The sequence below is a fragment of the Leishmania donovani genome, chromosome 32 (genome assembly GCF_000227135.1).
Source record: "Leishmania donovani BPK282A1 complete genome, chromosome 32".
NCBI lineage: Eukaryota > Euglenozoa > Kinetoplastea > Trypanosomatida > Trypanosomatidae > Leishmania > Leishmania donovani.
The window spans coordinates 1,493,726-1,512,140 of NC_018259.1; the positions used below are offsets into that span (position 1 = coordinate 1,493,726).

At 59.6% G+C, this 18,415-nt stretch overlaps 4 protein-coding genes across 4 annotated transcripts; all 4 read left to right on the plus strand.

The window, feature by feature from the left end:
• Nucleotides 1-1,630: 1,630 nt before the first annotated feature.
• LDBPK_324010 (hypothetical protein, conserved) lies at nt 1,631-4,381 on the plus strand (the record flags this gene model as incomplete). Its single annotated transcript, XM_003863764.1, has 1 exon — nt 1,631-4,381. The coding sequence occupies one exon, from the start codon at nt 1,631-1,633 to the stop codon at nt 4,379-4,381; it is 2,751 nt and encodes a 916-aa protein (XP_003863812.1).
• Nucleotides 4,382-6,613: 2,232 nt separating this feature from the next.
• LDBPK_324020 (myosin XXI) lies at nt 6,614-9,766 on the plus strand (the record flags this gene model as incomplete). The annotated part of the gene is made up of 1 exon (XM_003863765.1): nt 6,614-9,766. The coding sequence occupies one exon, from the start codon at nt 6,614-6,616 to the stop codon at nt 9,764-9,766; it is 3,153 nt and encodes a 1,050-aa protein (XP_003863813.1).
• Nucleotides 9,767-13,385: 3,619 nt separating this feature from the next.
• On the plus strand, nt 13,386-14,471 carry LDBPK_324030 (hypothetical protein, conserved; the record flags this gene model as incomplete). Its single annotated transcript, XM_003863766.1, has 1 exon — nt 13,386-14,471. The coding sequence occupies one exon, from the start codon at nt 13,386-13,388 to the stop codon at nt 14,469-14,471; it is 1,086 nt and encodes a 361-aa protein (XP_003863814.1).
• Nucleotides 14,472-16,049: 1,578 nt separating this feature from the next.
• Nucleotides 16,050-17,216, plus strand: LDBPK_324040 (AUT2/APG4/ATG4 cysteine peptidase, putative; the record flags this gene model as incomplete). The annotated part of the gene is made up of 1 exon (XM_003863767.1): nt 16,050-17,216. One exon carries the CDS (start codon nt 16,050-16,052, stop codon nt 17,214-17,216), a length of 1,167 nt encoding a protein of 388 aa, XP_003863815.1.
• Nucleotides 17,217-18,415: the final 1,199 nt, after the last annotated feature.

Consider the following 18,415-nt stretch of genomic DNA (forward strand, 5'->3'; position numbering starts at 1 on the left):
GGCTACTGCCTCGGCGCAAGAGAGGGGAGGGTAGCGAAGACAGCCGTTCAGCGCGAGTATTCGATGCGGCGGAAGGTGAGGTGCATCCTGCTGTAATGGGGGTGTGCGTGTTTTCCCTCCCTCCCTCCTTCCGTCTCTCTCGTTTTATGGCCCAGCCCTCCTACGTTCGCGTTTTGTGCTGCTCTTGTGGGCTCGAAGAGCTTGGCTGCGTGGGTGGGTACGTGCGTGTCTTGGCTTCGTTGCGTTGTGTGTTCTTCTTTTCCTTACTAATTCACTGTATCCTGCTTTGCTTGCACGACACATGCCAAGCAGAGTTGATGCTCGTGTGAGTATCCCCTGTGTGCCTGTGCGCTTGACGGCCGCTTTCCTTCCAGCTTTCGCTTCGGGACTGTTTCGTTCTTTTTAGCGGATTTTGCGTGGATGCCGACAGAAGGCCTGGCGATGTGCGCATGCGTGTTCATGATGGCACATCCCTCCTCCTGCCCGCGTATCTCTTTGCGTTCTCGTCCATGGTTTTCTCCACCGTGTACCGTGTAGAGTCTTCTTGGCCGCCGCAAAGGACGTTTCTGTCCTTCATTTTGTCGCGTATGTGTGTGCGTGTCGCGGATTTCAGTTTTCACTCCGGTTTTATTAGTTTTTTTTTTCTCTCACCGAGGCGTTCGCTTCCGTCGTCGTAGGGTGGCGGGAAACAAGAAGAGGCCAGGCTGTACTGCGGTTCTTGAGCGCCGTTGCACGCACGGATGGATGTAAGCGCACACATCATCAAAGAAAGCAGAAAAACAACAACAGAGGGCGGCCACTGCTGTTCGTGACCGTCTCCCTCCACCACTACCGCGCCATACAAGAAAGAAATGTGTACGGCGGCATCTCTGAAAAGGTGAGGGGACGCCGCCGCTCGAGGGGGTAGATGCACCATCGATCGCGCCAGGCTTGCGCCTCGTTCAAGCTGCCGCCCACGCGTAGAGACAATGGTGGCTGGCTGAGGGGTGGACTGAGGGAACGACGAAAGGAGGAGCAACAGGAGGGCGAGGTAGGCTGCACGTACGCTTGCGTATGGCTGCCGTCTCTTCCCAGTAATTCCTTTTTGGCGGCGTTGGTGTCATGCATGAGGCACTGGCCCAAGGCAGCAACGCCTCTCTCCCCCTTCTTTCGCTCATGTGACGGCATGCTCTCTGCCCCTCTGCCCACGTTGCCATCTTTGCCTTCGACGCATTTCTTTTTTGGTGCACTGCCGTCCTCGTGCGCCGCTGCCGCCACGACTCGATTCACCGACGCTCTCGCAGCAGCCGAGGAAGAGCGCGAAAGAAAAATAAAAAGGAGATCGTGTGCTCTGTGTGGCCATTGCCGTTGCGCGAGGAGTCACAGTGCTTGCTGCCCCCCCCTCCCTCCCTCTCCTCACCATCATCGCCCTTCCCTATCAATCCTTCCTGACAGTGAGCGAAGCCGGTTCATCCACACGCTGGGCACCCTCGTGGGCGCATTAGGCCTGTCTTCCTCTCCATCAATGACTTCGCACACCGGCTCCAGCCTTTATGAGGGCATTGCGCCTCTCGCATCTCAAGCAGAGGACTTCATTACACGCTGCTTCTACGGCAAAGCCGGTGCCGAGTCGCGTCAGCGTGCCTTTTCGATGGGTTTGCAATCGCCGCTGTGGCTGTGGACGCATCAGCAGATCACTCGCGATGCCGGGGCGCCAAAGGGGATGCGCAAGATAATACACCTGGTTCAGTGGATGCACCTCCACGGCGTGGAGTCGCGGCACATTGCCATTCTTGTGCCATTCTCGTGGAAGGCGATGTGCCAGCAGGAGTTCGCGCAGCACAGCGCTCAGGCGGAGATGAAGGAGTGCCCGATTCTTCTAGCCCATCACGAGCTGCCTGCGCTGAACAAGCGAGACCACACCAAGTACCGGTATCGGGCGGTTTTCTACTTGATGGACGCGCTGCCGCGCAATTTAAACCTTTCGGCGCCGCTTCAGGCAAGTGAGGAGCTCCTGATTTCCGAGGCCATGGGGGCGGCGCTGGACGCGTTTGTGCTGTGCGCCGATGCAGGGTGGATGGCGCCTCAGGTACAGGCAAAGTGGTACAAGATGTTCGTCGCCAAGCTGGAGGACGTCCGCGCGGTTGTCTCTTACGACGCCACTACGACGACTCAGGCGGCCATGGAGGCGGCGGCCGCGTACTTTCCCTCCCTTGTGGGTCCCACGATCCCTCTGTGCTGCAGCCGGCACCCAAACCAGCGGCAGCTCGAGTACGGTCTTGCACGCATGGAGCCCTGTTGCAAACGGCTCTGCCTGAGTCTGTACGCGTGTCGTCGTCCCGATCACGTGTGCACGCGTACGTGCCACCCCGAGGAGAGCCATCTGACGTGCTCGTACGCGTGCGGCGCCTCCCTCCCCTGTGGTCACAAGTGTCTGCTGGAGTGCGGTGCTCCGTGCAACTGCTTCGAGGTGGTCGAGATGCAGCTGCCATGCTCGCACGAGAAGCTTCTGGGGATGAACAAGGAAACGCTCGAGCCCATTTACGCGGTGGTGCGCCACGTGTACAAGGGTGTCTGCGGCGACGCAGCGCTACCGTGCGCCGTGTCGTACGAGACGGAGTGTGCGCGGTGCCTCGGCCTCTTTACGGTGTCGTGCTTTGAGGCACAGGAGCAGGGCCATTCGCTGGCCCACCGGACACTGATCTGTGCAGCGTGCAAGCGCCGCGAGCGCGAACTGCGGGCGAGGCTTCTTGGCGAGCTTCTCACTGGTGTCGAGTCCCAGAAGAAGAAGGTCAAGGCGGAGCTGCAGCGGTCGCTGCACCACCAGCGCAAAGCAGCGGCGCAGGGCCTTTTTCGGCCCGGCACCCGGGTGGAGATTGTCGACGCGACCAAGTGCGTGCCGCCGCTCTTCGCAGAGGATGACTTTCCGGGCATCGAGTTTGTGGACATGGAGGTGCCAACGTTTTTCCAGGAGATAGAGGGGGCGTACGGCACGTTCGTGAGCAACCACGTAGATGTCGTGGACCGCAGCGAGGTGCGCAACCTTGTTCGGCTGCCTAGTGGCAAGCATGTGCTGGTGACGGATGGCGGGCTGCGCATGATTCAGGCCCTGACAAGCAACATCACACAGGCTGTGCCGCTCATGCTGACCTGCAAGGGTAGAGACGACGGTGCCGCGGATGGGGCCGCACTGGACAGCGCCGAGTTTGCGGCCGCGAAGCTGATGCTGCATGGCGTGTATTATCTGGCGCAGCCTGTCGCATGCGACGAGGTGGCGGGGGAAGAGGTGCTCACGGACAAGGTTGTGCGCGTCGTGGATCTCGATCCGCTCTCTGCCAAGAAGGTTGTGGTGGAGTGCGAGCTTTATCGCGTCTCCGAGCGCACACACGACGACATCGGCGATGAACGTAGCGACTCCGCTCACGTTGGCAGCGCAACGACGGGCTCATTGAACGGGACCCCAAAGCGGCGCCGTCTCGAACGGGGCGCGGTGAACATCTCCCGGTACGAATGCACCGAGCAGATTGTGCGCCTCTCCGTCCCCATTGCGGCTTTGGAGCCGATGCCTGGTATGGTGGAAGGCAAGTACGTGTTCGTCAGCGCCCCGGAGCGGCAAGTGCGCAACCCGCACGACATGGTCAGAATCGAGGCGATGCTGCGCCGCCTCACTGACCTATCCTTGCCCACTGATGCGCACGTGACGGCGGCGCCCATTGACCCCGACACTCCGTACTCGCTGGTGAAAGTGGTGAACCCTCCCGTGAACTGCGAGGCGGCGCGCGGCCCTTGCGCGGTGCTGAAGTGCAGCGATGCGCGTGTTGTGGTTCGTGCCAGCTCTGACAAGCTCCAGCACCGCCGTGGCGGTGGCACCCGCCACAATGGGGATCGCGGGGCACCCCAGCGAGGGGTGCGCGCTCCGCCGACCGCCGCCGCATCCGCGCTACTCGTGGTCGTGCCCTTTGTGTACACGGTGGGCGATGAGCTCACGGAGGCGGAGGGGGCGCTGGACGCGGCTGCGCAGAAAGTGTTTGAGCAGCGCCTGCAGGCCGAGTTGACCACCTCAAGCGAGGAGCTGGCCTTGCGCCATGAGGAGGAGGCCTTCCACGCGCAGCAGCAGATGCCCGAGGTAACCCCGGAGATGATGACCGCCGATCTACATGCGTACAGCATTCCGATGCCGCTGCCAACGGCCGCCGAAGTGGCAGCGGCCCGGCAGAAGTCGATGGAGCTGTCGGTAGGAACGCCCATCGCTAGTCGCCTCGCGCACACGAGGGACAAGCTCCTCTGCAAACAGGAGGCGCTGCAACTGCCGCAGTGGATGACGATGATGACGGAGAGAGCTCACAAGGAAAAAGAGTCGGACGCGCAGCACGTCAAGTACATTCGCTCCTTGCGTCGATGAGAACCCTCCCAGAGCGCGCATGTGTGTGCGTGTCTCCGGGCCTGCATGGCGGTGGAGGTGAGCAGGAGGCGGTGGGGGAGGGTAGGTCCTCCTGCCTTGTCGTTTGCCTCTCGCTGGTTTTCTGCTATGCCGCGCGCGTCTGTCCGCCTCTTCGTCCGTCCGTGTGTCTGTGTGTCTGTCTGTCTTTGTATGTGTGCCCGTGTGTGGCTGTGCTTGAGTGGGCCGCTGCCGGAGTGTGCCATCACGACGGAGGGATGGGCGGCAAACCCTTGTGGGGCCCGAAGGGACCTGCGCATGCACCGAGACACACGCACGCGCAGACACACTGGCACGTATGTGCACACGGCGCACAACGCGCACTGCGCCCACCCCTCATCTCTTTTCGTTTGTTTTCGTGCACACCCAAAACAAGGAAAAAAAGATGAAAGGATCACACGGGCACGCATTGGCAACAAAGGCGGCACCACTCTCGCCATTGCCAAACAGTGGCGATGCACGGTGTGTGTGCAATGCATGTGGGTCGGTGTTGTCTGTTCTGCCACCCCCCTCATCCTCTCTACGTCTGCACCCTCGCGCAGTCGAGTGAATGCTGGGTCTGAGAGAAGGAGTGAGAGGGGGTACAGGCATGAGCAGCGGCAGCAGCTGATCTCGAGAGAGAGAGAGAGACAGCGTCGCTGAAGAGAGTAACCAACTCTGCCGAGCGTAGACATCGACGCTCGCGCGAGTGCGCGACTTCATACATGCACACGCACACACAAAACGCTCCAGCGCACGTTCCCTTTCCCGCTCTAACTCACCTCTCTCCGCCTTCTTGTTTGCGAGGCTGTAAATGGTTGTTATTCACGGTGCTTGTTGTCAGTGTTTCTGGTGCTGCGCTGATGGTTGCCTGACTCCACGGATTTGGGGGTCGGCGATGGTTGGACAAGGTGTGCTCCTCCCCCCTTCCACCGAATCCCACGTTCAGCAGACGCATTGCCGTGCCCTCCACGCAAGTGTATTGCGGTCATACGCACATCTGTGCCGCCCACACGCATGTGCGACCGTGCGGTCCACCGCGCCGCGAATCACATGACCCTGTCCCCCGTGTGATGCGCTGTCATAGATGCACAACCCGCGTGACGCTCGTACTGCGAGTCCCCCGAAAAAGAAATCACGCGTTCTCCAGTGCATTCTTTCGCGGCCTATGCCTGTATGTAAATGGGCTTGTCTGTGTCTGTGTCTCTGACCCTGCCGTGCCGTCGCGCCCGTGACCCGTCTCATGGGCCACGCGAAAAGGAGAGAGAAGACTGCGCTACCCTTCTTGTTCTCTTTCGCCTATATTCGCTCCTAGGTCAAGTGCCTTGCCTACTATAACACACCAATAAGTCGTTGCCGAACTGCGCCCACACGCGGCCCTTATCTTCGCTGGCTGGAGCCTCCCCCTTCAACCTTGTTGGAGATTTTGGACAGGGGATGTGTGCGTGTCTCAAAACGGACAGGGTGCTATTTCGGCGGTGCAAGCCATGATGGCGGCTTGTGGAACACATCTTTCCGCATACCGCATCGCGCACGAAGTGCGTTTCATTCGGTGCCATCTGCTGCTCTGGCGAGCGGTGTCAAGACTGCGTCTGGCAGCGTGCGGCCGCACATGCACAGCTTTTTCAAAGATGTAAGCCGCCGTCTTGCCTTGTTGCGATTGTTTTTCGGGAGAGGGGGAGGGGTGGAAGATTCACCGCCCTCCGACCTCAACGCGTACGACGCGCTTCGCCGATGCTCGCAAGCCCGTCGTCTGTGATGCGCCACACCCTCTCTTCTCTATGTCTGCCTTCTTTTCCTCTCTCCACCCAGTCTCAGTGCCTCACGCGCCCGCCTTGCCACCGTGTGTGCGTGATCCCTCACCACCGCTCGCCCTCGTCGCTGCACGCCCCAGCAACACACCGTCTTCGCTTGCTGTCCTTCGCCTTGTTTCTCGGTGCCCTTTCCCAGGCTTCATTGCTTGCCGCCGGCACCTCAACAGTCTCTGTCTCTCTCTGTCTCGCGCACATCGTCGTGTGTGCGCCGTGTCGTTTGACATTCACGGATCGCCTCTCGGCGTCCCCCTATCACCCCTGGCGAACACCTCTGCGCCCATTCCCACCTTCTCCTCCCCCCCTCCCCTAGACAACACCGCGACCAGCTGGGGCACAGCCACAGACGGAGTCAGACCGAGGCTCCCACGAACCACAAGCGAAGCAGGCGCATACAACAGGAGCTATGCCGGAGCGCGTGTCTGTGAATCAGGAGGTGTACTACTTCGACACCAAGAGCGGGTGGCTGCGTGGCACCGTGAAGGAGGTCGATGGCGCCAAGGTGACGGTAGAGGACAATGCCTCGCAGAGTGCCGTGAAAGTGGCGGCCGATAATGTGCACGGCTACATGTCGGAGAGCTACGATATCGAGGACGCGGACCTCTTCCACGTGAGCGATCTGCACGTGGCCACTCTCTTGCACTGCGTCAAGGACCGTTTTGAGAAGCTGCACAAGCAGTACTCGCTCATGGGGGAGATGGTGCTCTCCGTCAACCCATTTCGCCTCATGCCCTTCAACAGCGAAGAGGAGCGTAAAGAGTATCTGGCCCTGCCTGACCCCCGCATGCTGCCCCCGCACATCTGGCAGGTGGCGCACAAGGCCTTCAACGCGGTCTTCGTTCAGGGTCAGGGCAACCAGTCCATCGTCATCTCCGGCGAGTCCGGTTCCGGAAAAACCGAGAACGCCAAGATGCTCATCGCGTACCTGGGCCAACTCAGCTACATGCACAGCAAGAACACCTCGCAGCGCAGCATCGCGGACAAGATCGACGAGAACCTAACCTGGAGCAACCCCGTCATGGAGTCGTTCGGCAACGCCCGCACCGTGCGCAACGACAACTCTTCGCGCTTCGGCAAGTACATCAAGCTCTACTTTGATCCTGTATCTGGCGTCATGGTGGGGGGCCAGACCGTCACCTACTTGCTGGAGAGGAGCCGCATCATCATGCAGTCTCCTGGCGAGCGCAACTACCACATCTTCTACGAGATGCTGGCGGGCCTGTCGCCGACAGAGAAGCAGCAGCTTGGCGGGCTCAAGACTGCCCAGGACTACAAGTGCCTGAACGGCGGTAACACCTTCATCCGCCGCGGCGTGGATGGCAAGCCGCTCGACGACGCGCACGAGTTTCAGATGGTGCGCCGCGCGCTTTCCATGATCGGTGTGCCGCTGGAGACGCAGAACTGCATGTTGCGCGTGCTGGCGGCCATCCTGCACCTGATGGAGGTCGAGTTCGAGCCCGACAACAACGACAAGGCGCAGATCGCAAACGGGACACCGCTCGCGACGGCCTGCGCGCTGCTCTGCCTGGATGAGGCCAAGGTGCGCGAGTGCTTTCTCGTGAGGAGCAAGACGTCGCTTGTCACGATCCTCGCCTCCAAGACGGAGGCAGAGGGCCTGCGCAACGCCTTCTGCAAGGGACTTTACGTTGGCATGTTCGACCGGCTGGTCGAGTTTGTGAACGCCGCCATTCAGCCCCGGGTGGACTGCAGCGACTGCAAGTACGTCGGCCTGCTCGATATTTTCGGCTTTGAAAACTTCACGCGCAACAGCTTCGAGCAGATCTGCATCAATTACGCGAACGAGTCGCTGCAAAACCACTACAACAAGTACACGTTCATCAACGACGAAGAGGAGTGCCGCCGCGAGGGTATCCAGACCCCGAATATCGAGTTCCCAGACAACTCCGAGTGCGTCAACATGCTCGATGCGAAGCGCGTCGGCATCTTCTCGATGCTGGATGAGGAGTGCAACTTCAAGGGCGGCAACACAGACCGCTTCACCACGAACCTTTGGGAGGAGTGGGCTGGCAGGAACCCGTACTTTGTGAAGCCGAAGAGCACGATCCCGAACCAGTTCGGCGTGAACCACTACGCTGCCTTCGTCAACTACAACACGGCGGACTGGTTGGAGAAGAACACGGACGCACTCAAGGAAGACATGTATGAGTGCGTGAGTGAGTCCACCGACGAGTTCATTCGGACCCTTCTCTCGACGGAGAAGAGCGAGGCACGCCGCAAGCAGACCGTTGCCATCCGCTTCCAGCGCCAGCTCACGGACCTGCGCTCCGAGCTGGAGTCCACCGAGACACGGTTCATTCGCTGCATCAAGCCAAATATGGAGGCAAGCCCCTCGTTCCTCGAAAACCTTCTCGCCGGCTCGCAGCTTGAGTCCGCTGGCGTGCTGCAGACCATCTCCCTCAAGCGTCAGGGCTACCCGGTGCGCCGTCCGCTGGAGCAGTTTTGCAGGTACTTCTACCTTGTCATGTCCCGCACCACCGCCTCCTTGTTCAAGCAAGGGCGGTACAGCGACGCGTCCCAGGACTTTCTGCAGCGACACCAGCGCCTCTACAGCTGGGCGGAGCCCAACTACGCCGTTGGCAAGACGAAGGTGTTCCTCCGGGCTGAGGTGTGGTCGGCGCTGGAGCGGCTGGTGCTTCGTCGCCGCGCGCAGCTGCTGCACCGCTGCAAGCCCTACCTGCGCCGCTGGATCGACGAGCTCCGCGAGCGCAGGCGTATCGAGGAGCAGAAGCGGCTGGAGGCAGCGCGCAAGCTGCGCGAGGCGCGGGAGGCCAAGGCCGCCGGCGCCGCCAATGGTGTGCCGGCGGAGAAACTGCAGTGGGTGGAGGAGGCGTCGAACATGTTCCCAGACTTCGACACGGACACGCTGCTCGACGTTGCCGTCGAGGCGGACACGCGCGAGGAGGCTCTCAGCGCCATCCTTGCCATCCAGGCTGACCGCCTTGACAAGCAGACAGCCTCTGGATTCATGGAAGTGATGGCGGCTGCGAACGTGCGCCGTGGCGTCATCAACAACTTTATCTCGGCGGACATCAAGACGGTGTCGGCGCTGTCGAGGCTGCAGCCGGAGGATATGAAGAGCCTCGGCGCCAGTGAGATGGAGGTGGTGGCGATCACGAAGAAGCTGGCGGAGCAGCAGGGGCAGCGCGTCAAGTACCAGCGCCTCGCCGAGGCCATCGGCACGGACAGCGAACATGCCGCCGCTGGCGCCGTCCAACGCGCCGAGGTGGCTCGCCACCAGGAAGACTTCGACGCCAAAGTGCAGACCCTTGCCAGCATGGGCTTTGATGAGCCCACCGGCCGCCTCGTGCTGGCGCACTACAACGGCGACGTGCAGCGCACGGCGGCGCGCCTGCTTTATGGCGTGGACAGCCGGAAGATGAGGAACAACGCGCGCAAGCACAAGAACTTCAACACAACGGACCCCAACGTGCAGCAGCTCATCTCTCTCGGTGCGACGAAGCAGGATGCAAAGACGGCACTACGTCGCAACAACGGAGACGCGAACGCCGCCGCTAAGATGCTGTTCAAGGTGAGCTAGAAGAAAGGGAGGAGGGTGCGATTGCCGCAGGCGGTGAGGTAGCCGTATCCGAAGGGAACGAGCGAGAGAGAGAGAGAGAGACGGTGCGGGGGAGATGAATAGAGGGAGAGCGTCGTTTCCCCTCGCCTAGAGTCCTTAGCGCAATGCCGAGCTGCTTGTGCTTCTCTCACCGGAGACAGGTGGACAGCACGAGTGCACTCAGAAGCTGGCAAGTAGTGTCGGACGTGCTAGCGGAGAGCTGTGCACGCGCATGGTACCCCACCGTGACCGTTTTCTTTGAGGTCTTCTTGCCATGCCGGTGGCTGCCACTACCGGCCTCTCCTCCAACATCGACGATCTGATGCCTCTTATTCTCCCGCGTTTCAGTGTGTATGTCTGCTGTCCTTTCCTCAGGTTGTGGTTTGTGCATTGTTGTTTTTGCGCTGGCTGTTGTGGCTGTTATCGGCTCCGCTGCGCTGGCGTACCATGACTGCGCCTTCTCTCTCTTTCTCTTACGGCGCGTGGGACGGTTGGTGAGGCCAGCTGCGCGATGCCTTTCATGGGCGCTGCTATTTCAGATGTACGGCAAGTATTTGCGAGTTGCCTTGTTTGAAACGCGCGACGCACAGGCAAGCAAGCAACTACCATGTACAGTGACCGAGCCTTCCTGTGAATAATGTACACGCGAATGCACATGCCTGCCCGTGCGTGCGTGCGCATGTACTCGTCCTCGTGTGCATTCCCACTCTTTGCCTTCCTTGTTGTGTGCTCGTAGAGTTGCCCGCTTTTTTTTTTTTGCGACTTACATAAAAAAGGATGGCAGTGCCAGTTGTTTTCCTTTTTATATGCTTCCTGTGACTTTTTTCCCCATCCGTACCTTTGCGCAACGGCTGTAGTGGCCCCCCGCATGCACATGTCTCACTCTCCTTCGCCATCGCTGTCCACGTCCTCGCTTCATCAGCCCTTACCTTCCCATCCTTCGCTGCATCCCGGGCAGCTCTGCCGTGCACACATTTGAATAGTTGTGCTTGTTTTCTTGGTGGCTTCGTGTCTGTGCTTTCACCACCTCTCGTGATTCGCAGTTTCAATCCAGCGTGAGACTGCCATGTACAGTTGTTCTTCGGCTCCACATAAGGAGTCGCGGGCCCTTCTTTCACCTGCTCGCCTTCCCTCCGTTCTCAGTCTCTTTTCTCAGCTCCTTTCTCCACGCTGTGTACTGCCATCTCCGTCGTCCGTTCCGCCTCCCACCATCCTCTGTTTGTTTTTGTGTTGTTCCTCGGCCACGCGCTCTCCTGCGTAGGGGTGCGCGTGACCCCTTTCTTCTCTTCCCTTTTTTTTGCTTTGACGCTCTCTGCGCTTGTCTGCCCCCTCCCCCCTCACACACACACGCACACCACCGCTTGGCAGACGTTGCTGTGTGCCCTCTCTGGATGTTGCCTGCACCGCGCTTCCGCCCGCCTTCTCTCATCGCCTGCCGGACTTGTTCCACTCTCGCCCTTCCCCTCGCGTAGTCCCCGGACCTTTTCGTCCCTCTTTCGTGGTGTTTTGCGCCCCACCCGCCCGCCTTTGTCTCGTGGGGTTTCGTTTCTCTCTCTGTGCGTGCATGCGCTCTGGAAGTCAGCGTCACGTGCCTCTGTCGGCCTCGTGGAGGCTGGACAAGGCGCCATGCGCCAGCGATTTGACAACGCTTGTGCGTCTGTGAGCTTGTCCTGTGTCGAGGCTGAGCACGGGTGCGAACAGCGCGACAGGCAACCAAGGATAGGTGTGCAGGAACGCGAAGGGCGCATCTTTCTTGTACGTAGCTGTTACTAGGCGGAGGCCCCGTGCTTGCCTGTGGGTCGGAATGTGGATGCGTTAGCGTGCTTGGGTGTGCCTGTACGAGACCAGCGTCACCGTCGAGAGGCTGATTAAGGGCGCTCGGCGAGGGCATTTCCCACACACTCAGGTGTGGGCTTCACTGGAGTGATGTAGAGACTCGCATCATGCTTTGGTTTTTTCGCCTGCTACCTTCTCCTCCATTCCACCTCAGCACCCACACACGCCTCTACGTCCCTGTATACGCCTGTGCTCGGACGCCCACACCATCGTTCGATCATCTTTGTTTCGTTTTCGCCTCTCCCGTATTTTTTTCCCGTTGTATGTACTTGTTTGCCGTGAAGGCAGGCGCAGCATCTTCACAGACACGCAAGCGCAACCTCCATCCTCTTCGTCGCTGTGCGTGATCATTCGTGATGTCCATGGGGTCTGTTTGCAGCCGCTGGCACCACCACCACCTTATTTTTGTTCCCGTTGAGCCCTGACAAGGGTCGCCGTGAACGTCTGTCTTTTCATCTTCGCCGCCTGTCTGTCTCCACTGCGTCTTCTCTGTTTCCACACCGTCGACATGCCTTCCAGGTCGGCCCGCCTTTCCTCGAGGGCTTCTCTTTCAGTTTAGCCGCTGTCTCTGCAGGCGTCGATGCATGACGGCGTGCGTGTGCGCTTTTCCGTCCCTTTTTCGTCTGTGCTCACTTCTCTTCGGTCTTCTTTCTTCTGCCTCATGCGTGTCGCATCTGTGCTCACACATGCACATGCGCGCATATATATATATATATATATATACATGTATTTGTGTGTGTGTGTGTGCGTGTGTTTGCTTGAATACCCGTCTGTCTCCATTTGTTCTTGGTCGGAGCTTGTCTTTGTGTGCATGTGCTACGGTAAAATGGCGTGTCGTCGCCTTCGCAGACGGCGACACCGGCGACGCAGCTACCCCCTCGAAGCCCTGACCCCTCCCCTCTCCTTTCCTCGCCTCCGCTTCCCTTCTCGCCAAAGAAAGAAAGATAAAGGAGTATCGCTTTCAACGAGCTGCCTTGCCCATCCACAGCGTGCGCGCGAATGGTCCGGTGCGCCTTTGCCTCGGTGTGCGCGGCGTTTGTGTCTACTTGTGTGTACACTGGCGCCTGTGGGTCTTCGTACGTGTTGGTGTGGGCGCCAAGGGGAATGAGACGTATTTACGAGGTGAACAACAACAGATGGCGAAGAAACAGAGGACAACGCACATGCACACACATGCGAGAATGCAAAACTGCCCTACCGTGCGGTGTCACCGCGCCACTCAAAGGCGATGCGAGGGATAGGGGGGGGGGGCAGTCTTGCATGGCACGAGCGTCAGCTGGTCGCCGATCCCCACGCGGCCGCCTGCGCAGCTTCAGTATAGTATGTCACCCCTGCGTGACTGTGCATCATGCGCATTACCCAGTCATTTCAGCAGTGGGATCTGTCGCGCAGGGCATGCTTAGGCGCTGGTGTATGCGTGGGCGTTGCTCCCATGTCGCACTTTTACCCGCGCAAGCGCTTCCAGCAACATGGGTCTCTCTTACACGCCTCCGCTTCCACATTATCAGCGAGCTCTCCGTCGTTCATGGCGCAGCCTTTCAACTCGTCTTCTCGCTCCTCTTCTTTCTTTTTTTTTGCCATGTGGCAACCTCTGCGGTGTGCCGTCGCTGTGGTTTTGCTGATGCTGTGGGCACGCGTCATTGTCACAGTGCTTCGCGTGTACGCCACACACGCGCCCTGTCCGCGAAACAGTCGCACAAGATTCGCTCGTAGCAGAAGGGTCACGACGCCGCCGCTCTCTTGGGCGTCTCTCTGTTTGACTTTCATGGAGTTCCTCGGCCGGGAGGCGGCGGGGGTGGTCTCCATTGCGTGTAGTTCGGCTTCCACCACATCATTTGCCACCCTCTCAAGCCACGGGACCCTGTCTCTCTGGGACGTGCGCATTCCACGCAGGAACTACATGAAATTTCGCAATCCAAACAGCGCTGCCACCGCAGCGGCTTCTGAGCTGCGCTACCTGCACGACCGGCACGCTGCTGTCGCACTGTGCGGCAAGACTGTCCAACTGTTTGACACGCGCAAGTGCATTTCGTGCGTGTCCGAGTTTACTAGCGACAAGGAGTGCGTCGCCTTCTTGAGAGACGAGCCACCGCCGGACTCTACTACGACGCTGATTGTGGACGAGGATGGCGGCATGTTTGCATACGACATTGCAGACGGCACCCGGCCTCCCTACATCGAGGCGTACGTCTTTGGTCAGCAGGAGCGCTGCCCCTTGCCAAAAGGCAGCCGATTCGGATGTCTAACAAACTATTGTAGCGGGTTGCACTGTGTCGATCTTGCCCCTGGCGAAGACGGCACCGCTACACGGCTGCTCTTTGCTGTTGGAATGGACGGCGAAGGTGCCCTCTACAGCGGGGCCGACGACACGGGTTCCGTGCGCGTTGCGTTCTCCATTGCGCATGAGTCGTCGAGCTGCGGCAACGCGCCAATGGTGAACCCGCCGCTCGTCAACTGCACCGCCATCTGTGGTGCGCAAGTGGCCGTGGGGCGGGCCGACGGCATGTACTCTGTCTACGAGATTGAGCGGAGCGGGCTGGACGAGGCCATGGTGTCTCCCGGCCACGCCGTCAACGGGCTGTGCTACGTGGACTGGGTGTCGCCGGAGGTGCTGCTGACAGTGTCGCTTTGCGGGGAGGTCACGGGATGGGCCGTCGGTGCATTCATGGCGGGCAGCAGCGCGGAGGCGGAAGAGGAGGCGGAGGGGCCGGAGGTGGTGGCAGCTCTTGCGCATCGAGAGGTGCCCGGCTGCCAGCTAGCGACGGTGAACTGCGCTGACCGGCTTGCTGGAACGCGCTACATCTTCGGTGATCATCTAGGCGGCGTGACGCTGGCTCAGCTGGATCTCTGAGCGGATGCGGCAACCTCTGCAGCCTATCTCTGTGTCTGTTGCGGGAACTAGTTGGGGGAAGGGGAGGGGAGGGGCTGCGTGTCTGGCGCACCTAGGCAGGTCGGGGCATGGTGTCTGCAGAGATACCGCCAGGGTGCGCCGGGGAGACAAGCTGCGCGTCATTGACACGTTTTTGTAGTCGTGTCGCCGCGCAGTGTGCTTCTCCTTCGCTTCCTTTCCCGCTCCCCACGTGCCGATCTCACGCAGTGGATCGCTGTGCCGCAAATACGCGAGCGCGCGTTTCTGCTGTCTCTCTTGCCGCCTTCCCCCGATGACAGGCGGATGGACACAACCCTTCGTGTGTGGCATCTCAGGGTCCAGTACATCCCCGCACCGTGCGGTAGGATGACTAGCAGCCCCGCTAACCCTTGCCAAATGCCGGCCCACCTCTGGTGGTGGCAAGGGTTAAGCGCGTACGACAGAAGGGAGTCCGGGGCGATGCATCGCTGCCGATGCCCGCGGCCAGGTCCTGGATGGCACGTCGCCGAAGAGACCTGCGTTCAGCGAACGCGCCTGCGCTATCCATGTGGCTGGGCAGGGCGTCGGCGTGACTCGAGCGCACGTCTCACCCCCTGGTTCACACCGTTCGCTGGTGTGGGGGCCTGCGGGGCGGGGGTGGGCAGGTGGCGTTTGAGGCAGGGACCGTGCTCGGCTGCCTGCATCGGCAGCATAGCTGCAACGCGCGTGTCTCCGGCTTCTCCGCATCACGCGATGTGGGGCCTGTGACAGGCCGGGTAGAGTGTCATGTGAACTTGTGTTCTATGGCGGAGTGAATGCGTTAAGGAAAAATTCTTGTCGCCGCGCCGCCGCAGCATTGGCGGCCTCCAGTGTCGATGTCCTCGGCATTGGCGCGTGCGCGCGCTTCTCCCCATCTGCCATGCTCTGCCACCGTCATCTCCTCCTTTCCTTTTGTTCATTTGTGTGATTCCGGTCAAGTTGCCCCACCGCGAGCTGGCTAACCGTTCGCCTTGGTATTTTGCCTGAAGAGGGCGACGGCCTCACCGCTCGCCGGGCTGTTGTTTCGTTCGCGTGCGTACGCGCATATTGCGCTCACACATCCGGCGAATGCGGTGATCGTCTGCACTGCCTGCTCAGCTGTCCTTTTCGTTCTGTCAATTTCGTCTCTTCCCGAAGCTTGCTGAAACCCCGACCTCTGACACGCCTGCGCTCATCTGTATACACTTGCTCACACTCTTTCTGTGCAACCTCCTCGTATCTCCCCCCTTCCTTCCTTCCCCTCACCGCCTATTCCCATCTGAGATGCTGCACTGCAGGAAATTGCGGTAAGGCTAGGCCCTCTTTTTCATTCTTTTTTCGGTGTTCACAGCGTCCCTGCGAGGGCCTTTCGCGGCAAGCCGTCAACTAACCCCACTTCCATGCACAGCACCGTCTGCACCCCAGAGATCTGTGCATGTGTCTTTATTTCGTCGCTACAAATTTTTTACCAGGAAGTTCATCCACCACGCCACCAAACCACCGCGTCACCCCTGTCCCCCATCCCTCCTCCTCCGTCGAGTGCAGACGCACGCCGGCATACAAATGAGCACGAACGCCAAAATGGCAGAGAAGACGCCATGCGTCGACTTAGGCAGCCTTTTCAAGTGGTGGCTCAACCCCAGCAAGATCTTCCGAACACCGAACCGCAAGATGAAAAATACGACGCCTGTCGTCGTGGTGGGCTCAGGCTCACATAGCGGCGATGGGACGACGGAGTTTGTGAAGGCGGCAACGAAAAAGCTCCTCTACTTTTCCTACCGCAACTGCTTCCCTCCCTTGCCGAACGGGTCTACAACGGACACCCGCTGGGGCTGCCTTGTGCGCACCACACAAATGCTTGTTGGCACCTGCCTTCTGCGATACCACTGCCAAGGCGCCTACGTGCTGCCAGAGGCGGACAACGCTGAGCTGAAGGAGAGGATATCGAGGTTGTTCATGGACGTCCCGTCCGCCCCACTTGGGATCCACAAGGCCGAGGATGAGGCTCACAAGAATAGTGTCAAATACGCCAGTATGCTGTCCCCCACGGAGGCGGGCATGGCGATCGCAGCCGCTCTGATTGCTTTTCACGCACAAGGCGGGGATGTGCCATTCACATTTTGCTGCGAAAGCCGCAACATTGACGAGCCGGCGGTGATGGCGAAGCTCTCGGAGGGCCAGCATGTTATTCTTATTATCCCTGTAGTCTTGGGCATTGCACCCATGTCGGACCAGTATGAGCGCATGATGCTCAAGATTCTCGACATGAAGGCGTGCTGCGGCATCGCGGGAGGCCTCAAACGAGCATCCTTGTACATGTTTGGTCATCAGGGCCGCAGCGTCTTTTTCATGGATCCACACTACATCCAAAACGCCTACACCTCTGACAGGACCGTCGGCACCCTCGAAGGGGCTCGCGGCGAGCTGAGTGCGCGTAGATTTGACCCGTGCATGGTTCTTGGCTTTTATCTTCACACCCTGGAGGATTACCGCGTGTTTGCGGAAGAACTAGCGGTGGCCAATTCGCTCGTGGCGTTTCCACTAATCAGCTTTGGTCAACGACCCAGGGAGGGGACGACCCCCTCCGACAATGGCGTCGTTTCTGTGGCGGAGAGCGAGGAGGGCATTATGCCACACGAGAACGAGAAGTCACAGCTAAGCCCGAATCCGCTCGCTGCTGGTGGAGGGCACGCCAGAAGCTCGAATCCGATCTCTCCTCTACCGAGCTAGCCGTAGCGCCCGGACGCCGATCGTCATCACCATTGTAGCAGTTGCATAAAGTTTTTGGTAGCAGTGCACGGGAGCCACCCCCCCCCCCCAGAGCCTCCCCATCCTCCACCTCATTCAACGGATGAAGTTGCCAGGAATGCGGCAGTAGTGGTGGTGAGATTTCGTGCGCATGTGGAGCGAAATGTGTCTTTGCGCATTCCACCAGAACGGACGCGCAAAGCATGTTTCTTTGGTGTATTTTTTTTTTCCGTTTCTCCACGTCTCCTTGTGAATCGCCATGCGCCTGTGTGAGGCATATCATGGGCTTTATCAAGAACGTGGTTGCCGTTATCTAAACACCTTCTCCCCACTCCTCCCATTTTCGCACTTTTCCCTTCCTGCTCTCAGCTTGTGCTGATGTTTGCTTCGGTTTGATCACTCTACGCACGACACGGTCGCAGCTCTCACCAACTCGCTCCGTTGTTCGTTTTCTTTCGTTTTTTTTTTTGCGGTTTTGGCGTGCTTCGCTGCAGCGCTTGCCGCGTCTTCTCTTGTATACGCGGGAGGGGCGTTCGTTTTTCCTGTTCTCGGCATGCTTGCGCAGCCCTTTGCCTCCACCCCTCTCTGTCTCTTTCTCTCTCTCCCTCCCTCTCGCTCTCGCGCATCCCTTAGACGGAGGGCGTCTGGGTATGCCTGTTTCGCTGCTGAGCACTCCTGCTCTGGCTACTCCTCCTTTTCTCCTTTTTCTCCCCCTCCTCGCGAACGCGCATGCGCGTCTGATCTCTCCTACTTTTCACGCTCACTGCTTGGCGCGGGAGCGGAGCGCGGACAGGGATGAAGGGGAGAAGTACCTGCGGTGCCTCCTCCCCGTTCAGTGTTTGTGCGTTCTCTGCCGCTGTGTTGGCCTTCTCTCTCTTCTCACCCCCTTCTCAGAGCTGCAGGGACACATGCGGACGCATCTTTGCGGCACGGCTACGAGCAACTGGAGCTGTGGAACCGGGTGATACTGTGCAGCGCGGTAGGGCGATGAGGAGCGCTGCCAACTCACCGACTAGCGCTGGGGCTTCTCTTGCTCTCAGCCCTCGGTCGCTCTTCTGAGAGCGCCACAGCCCTGCGTGTCCTCTCTTGGCTCCATCGCCTTCCTCGTTTTTCTGTGTTGTAGCGTAGGTACGCAGTGCAGAGCATGCATGCCTGCCTATGTCTATGCCTATGCGTATGTG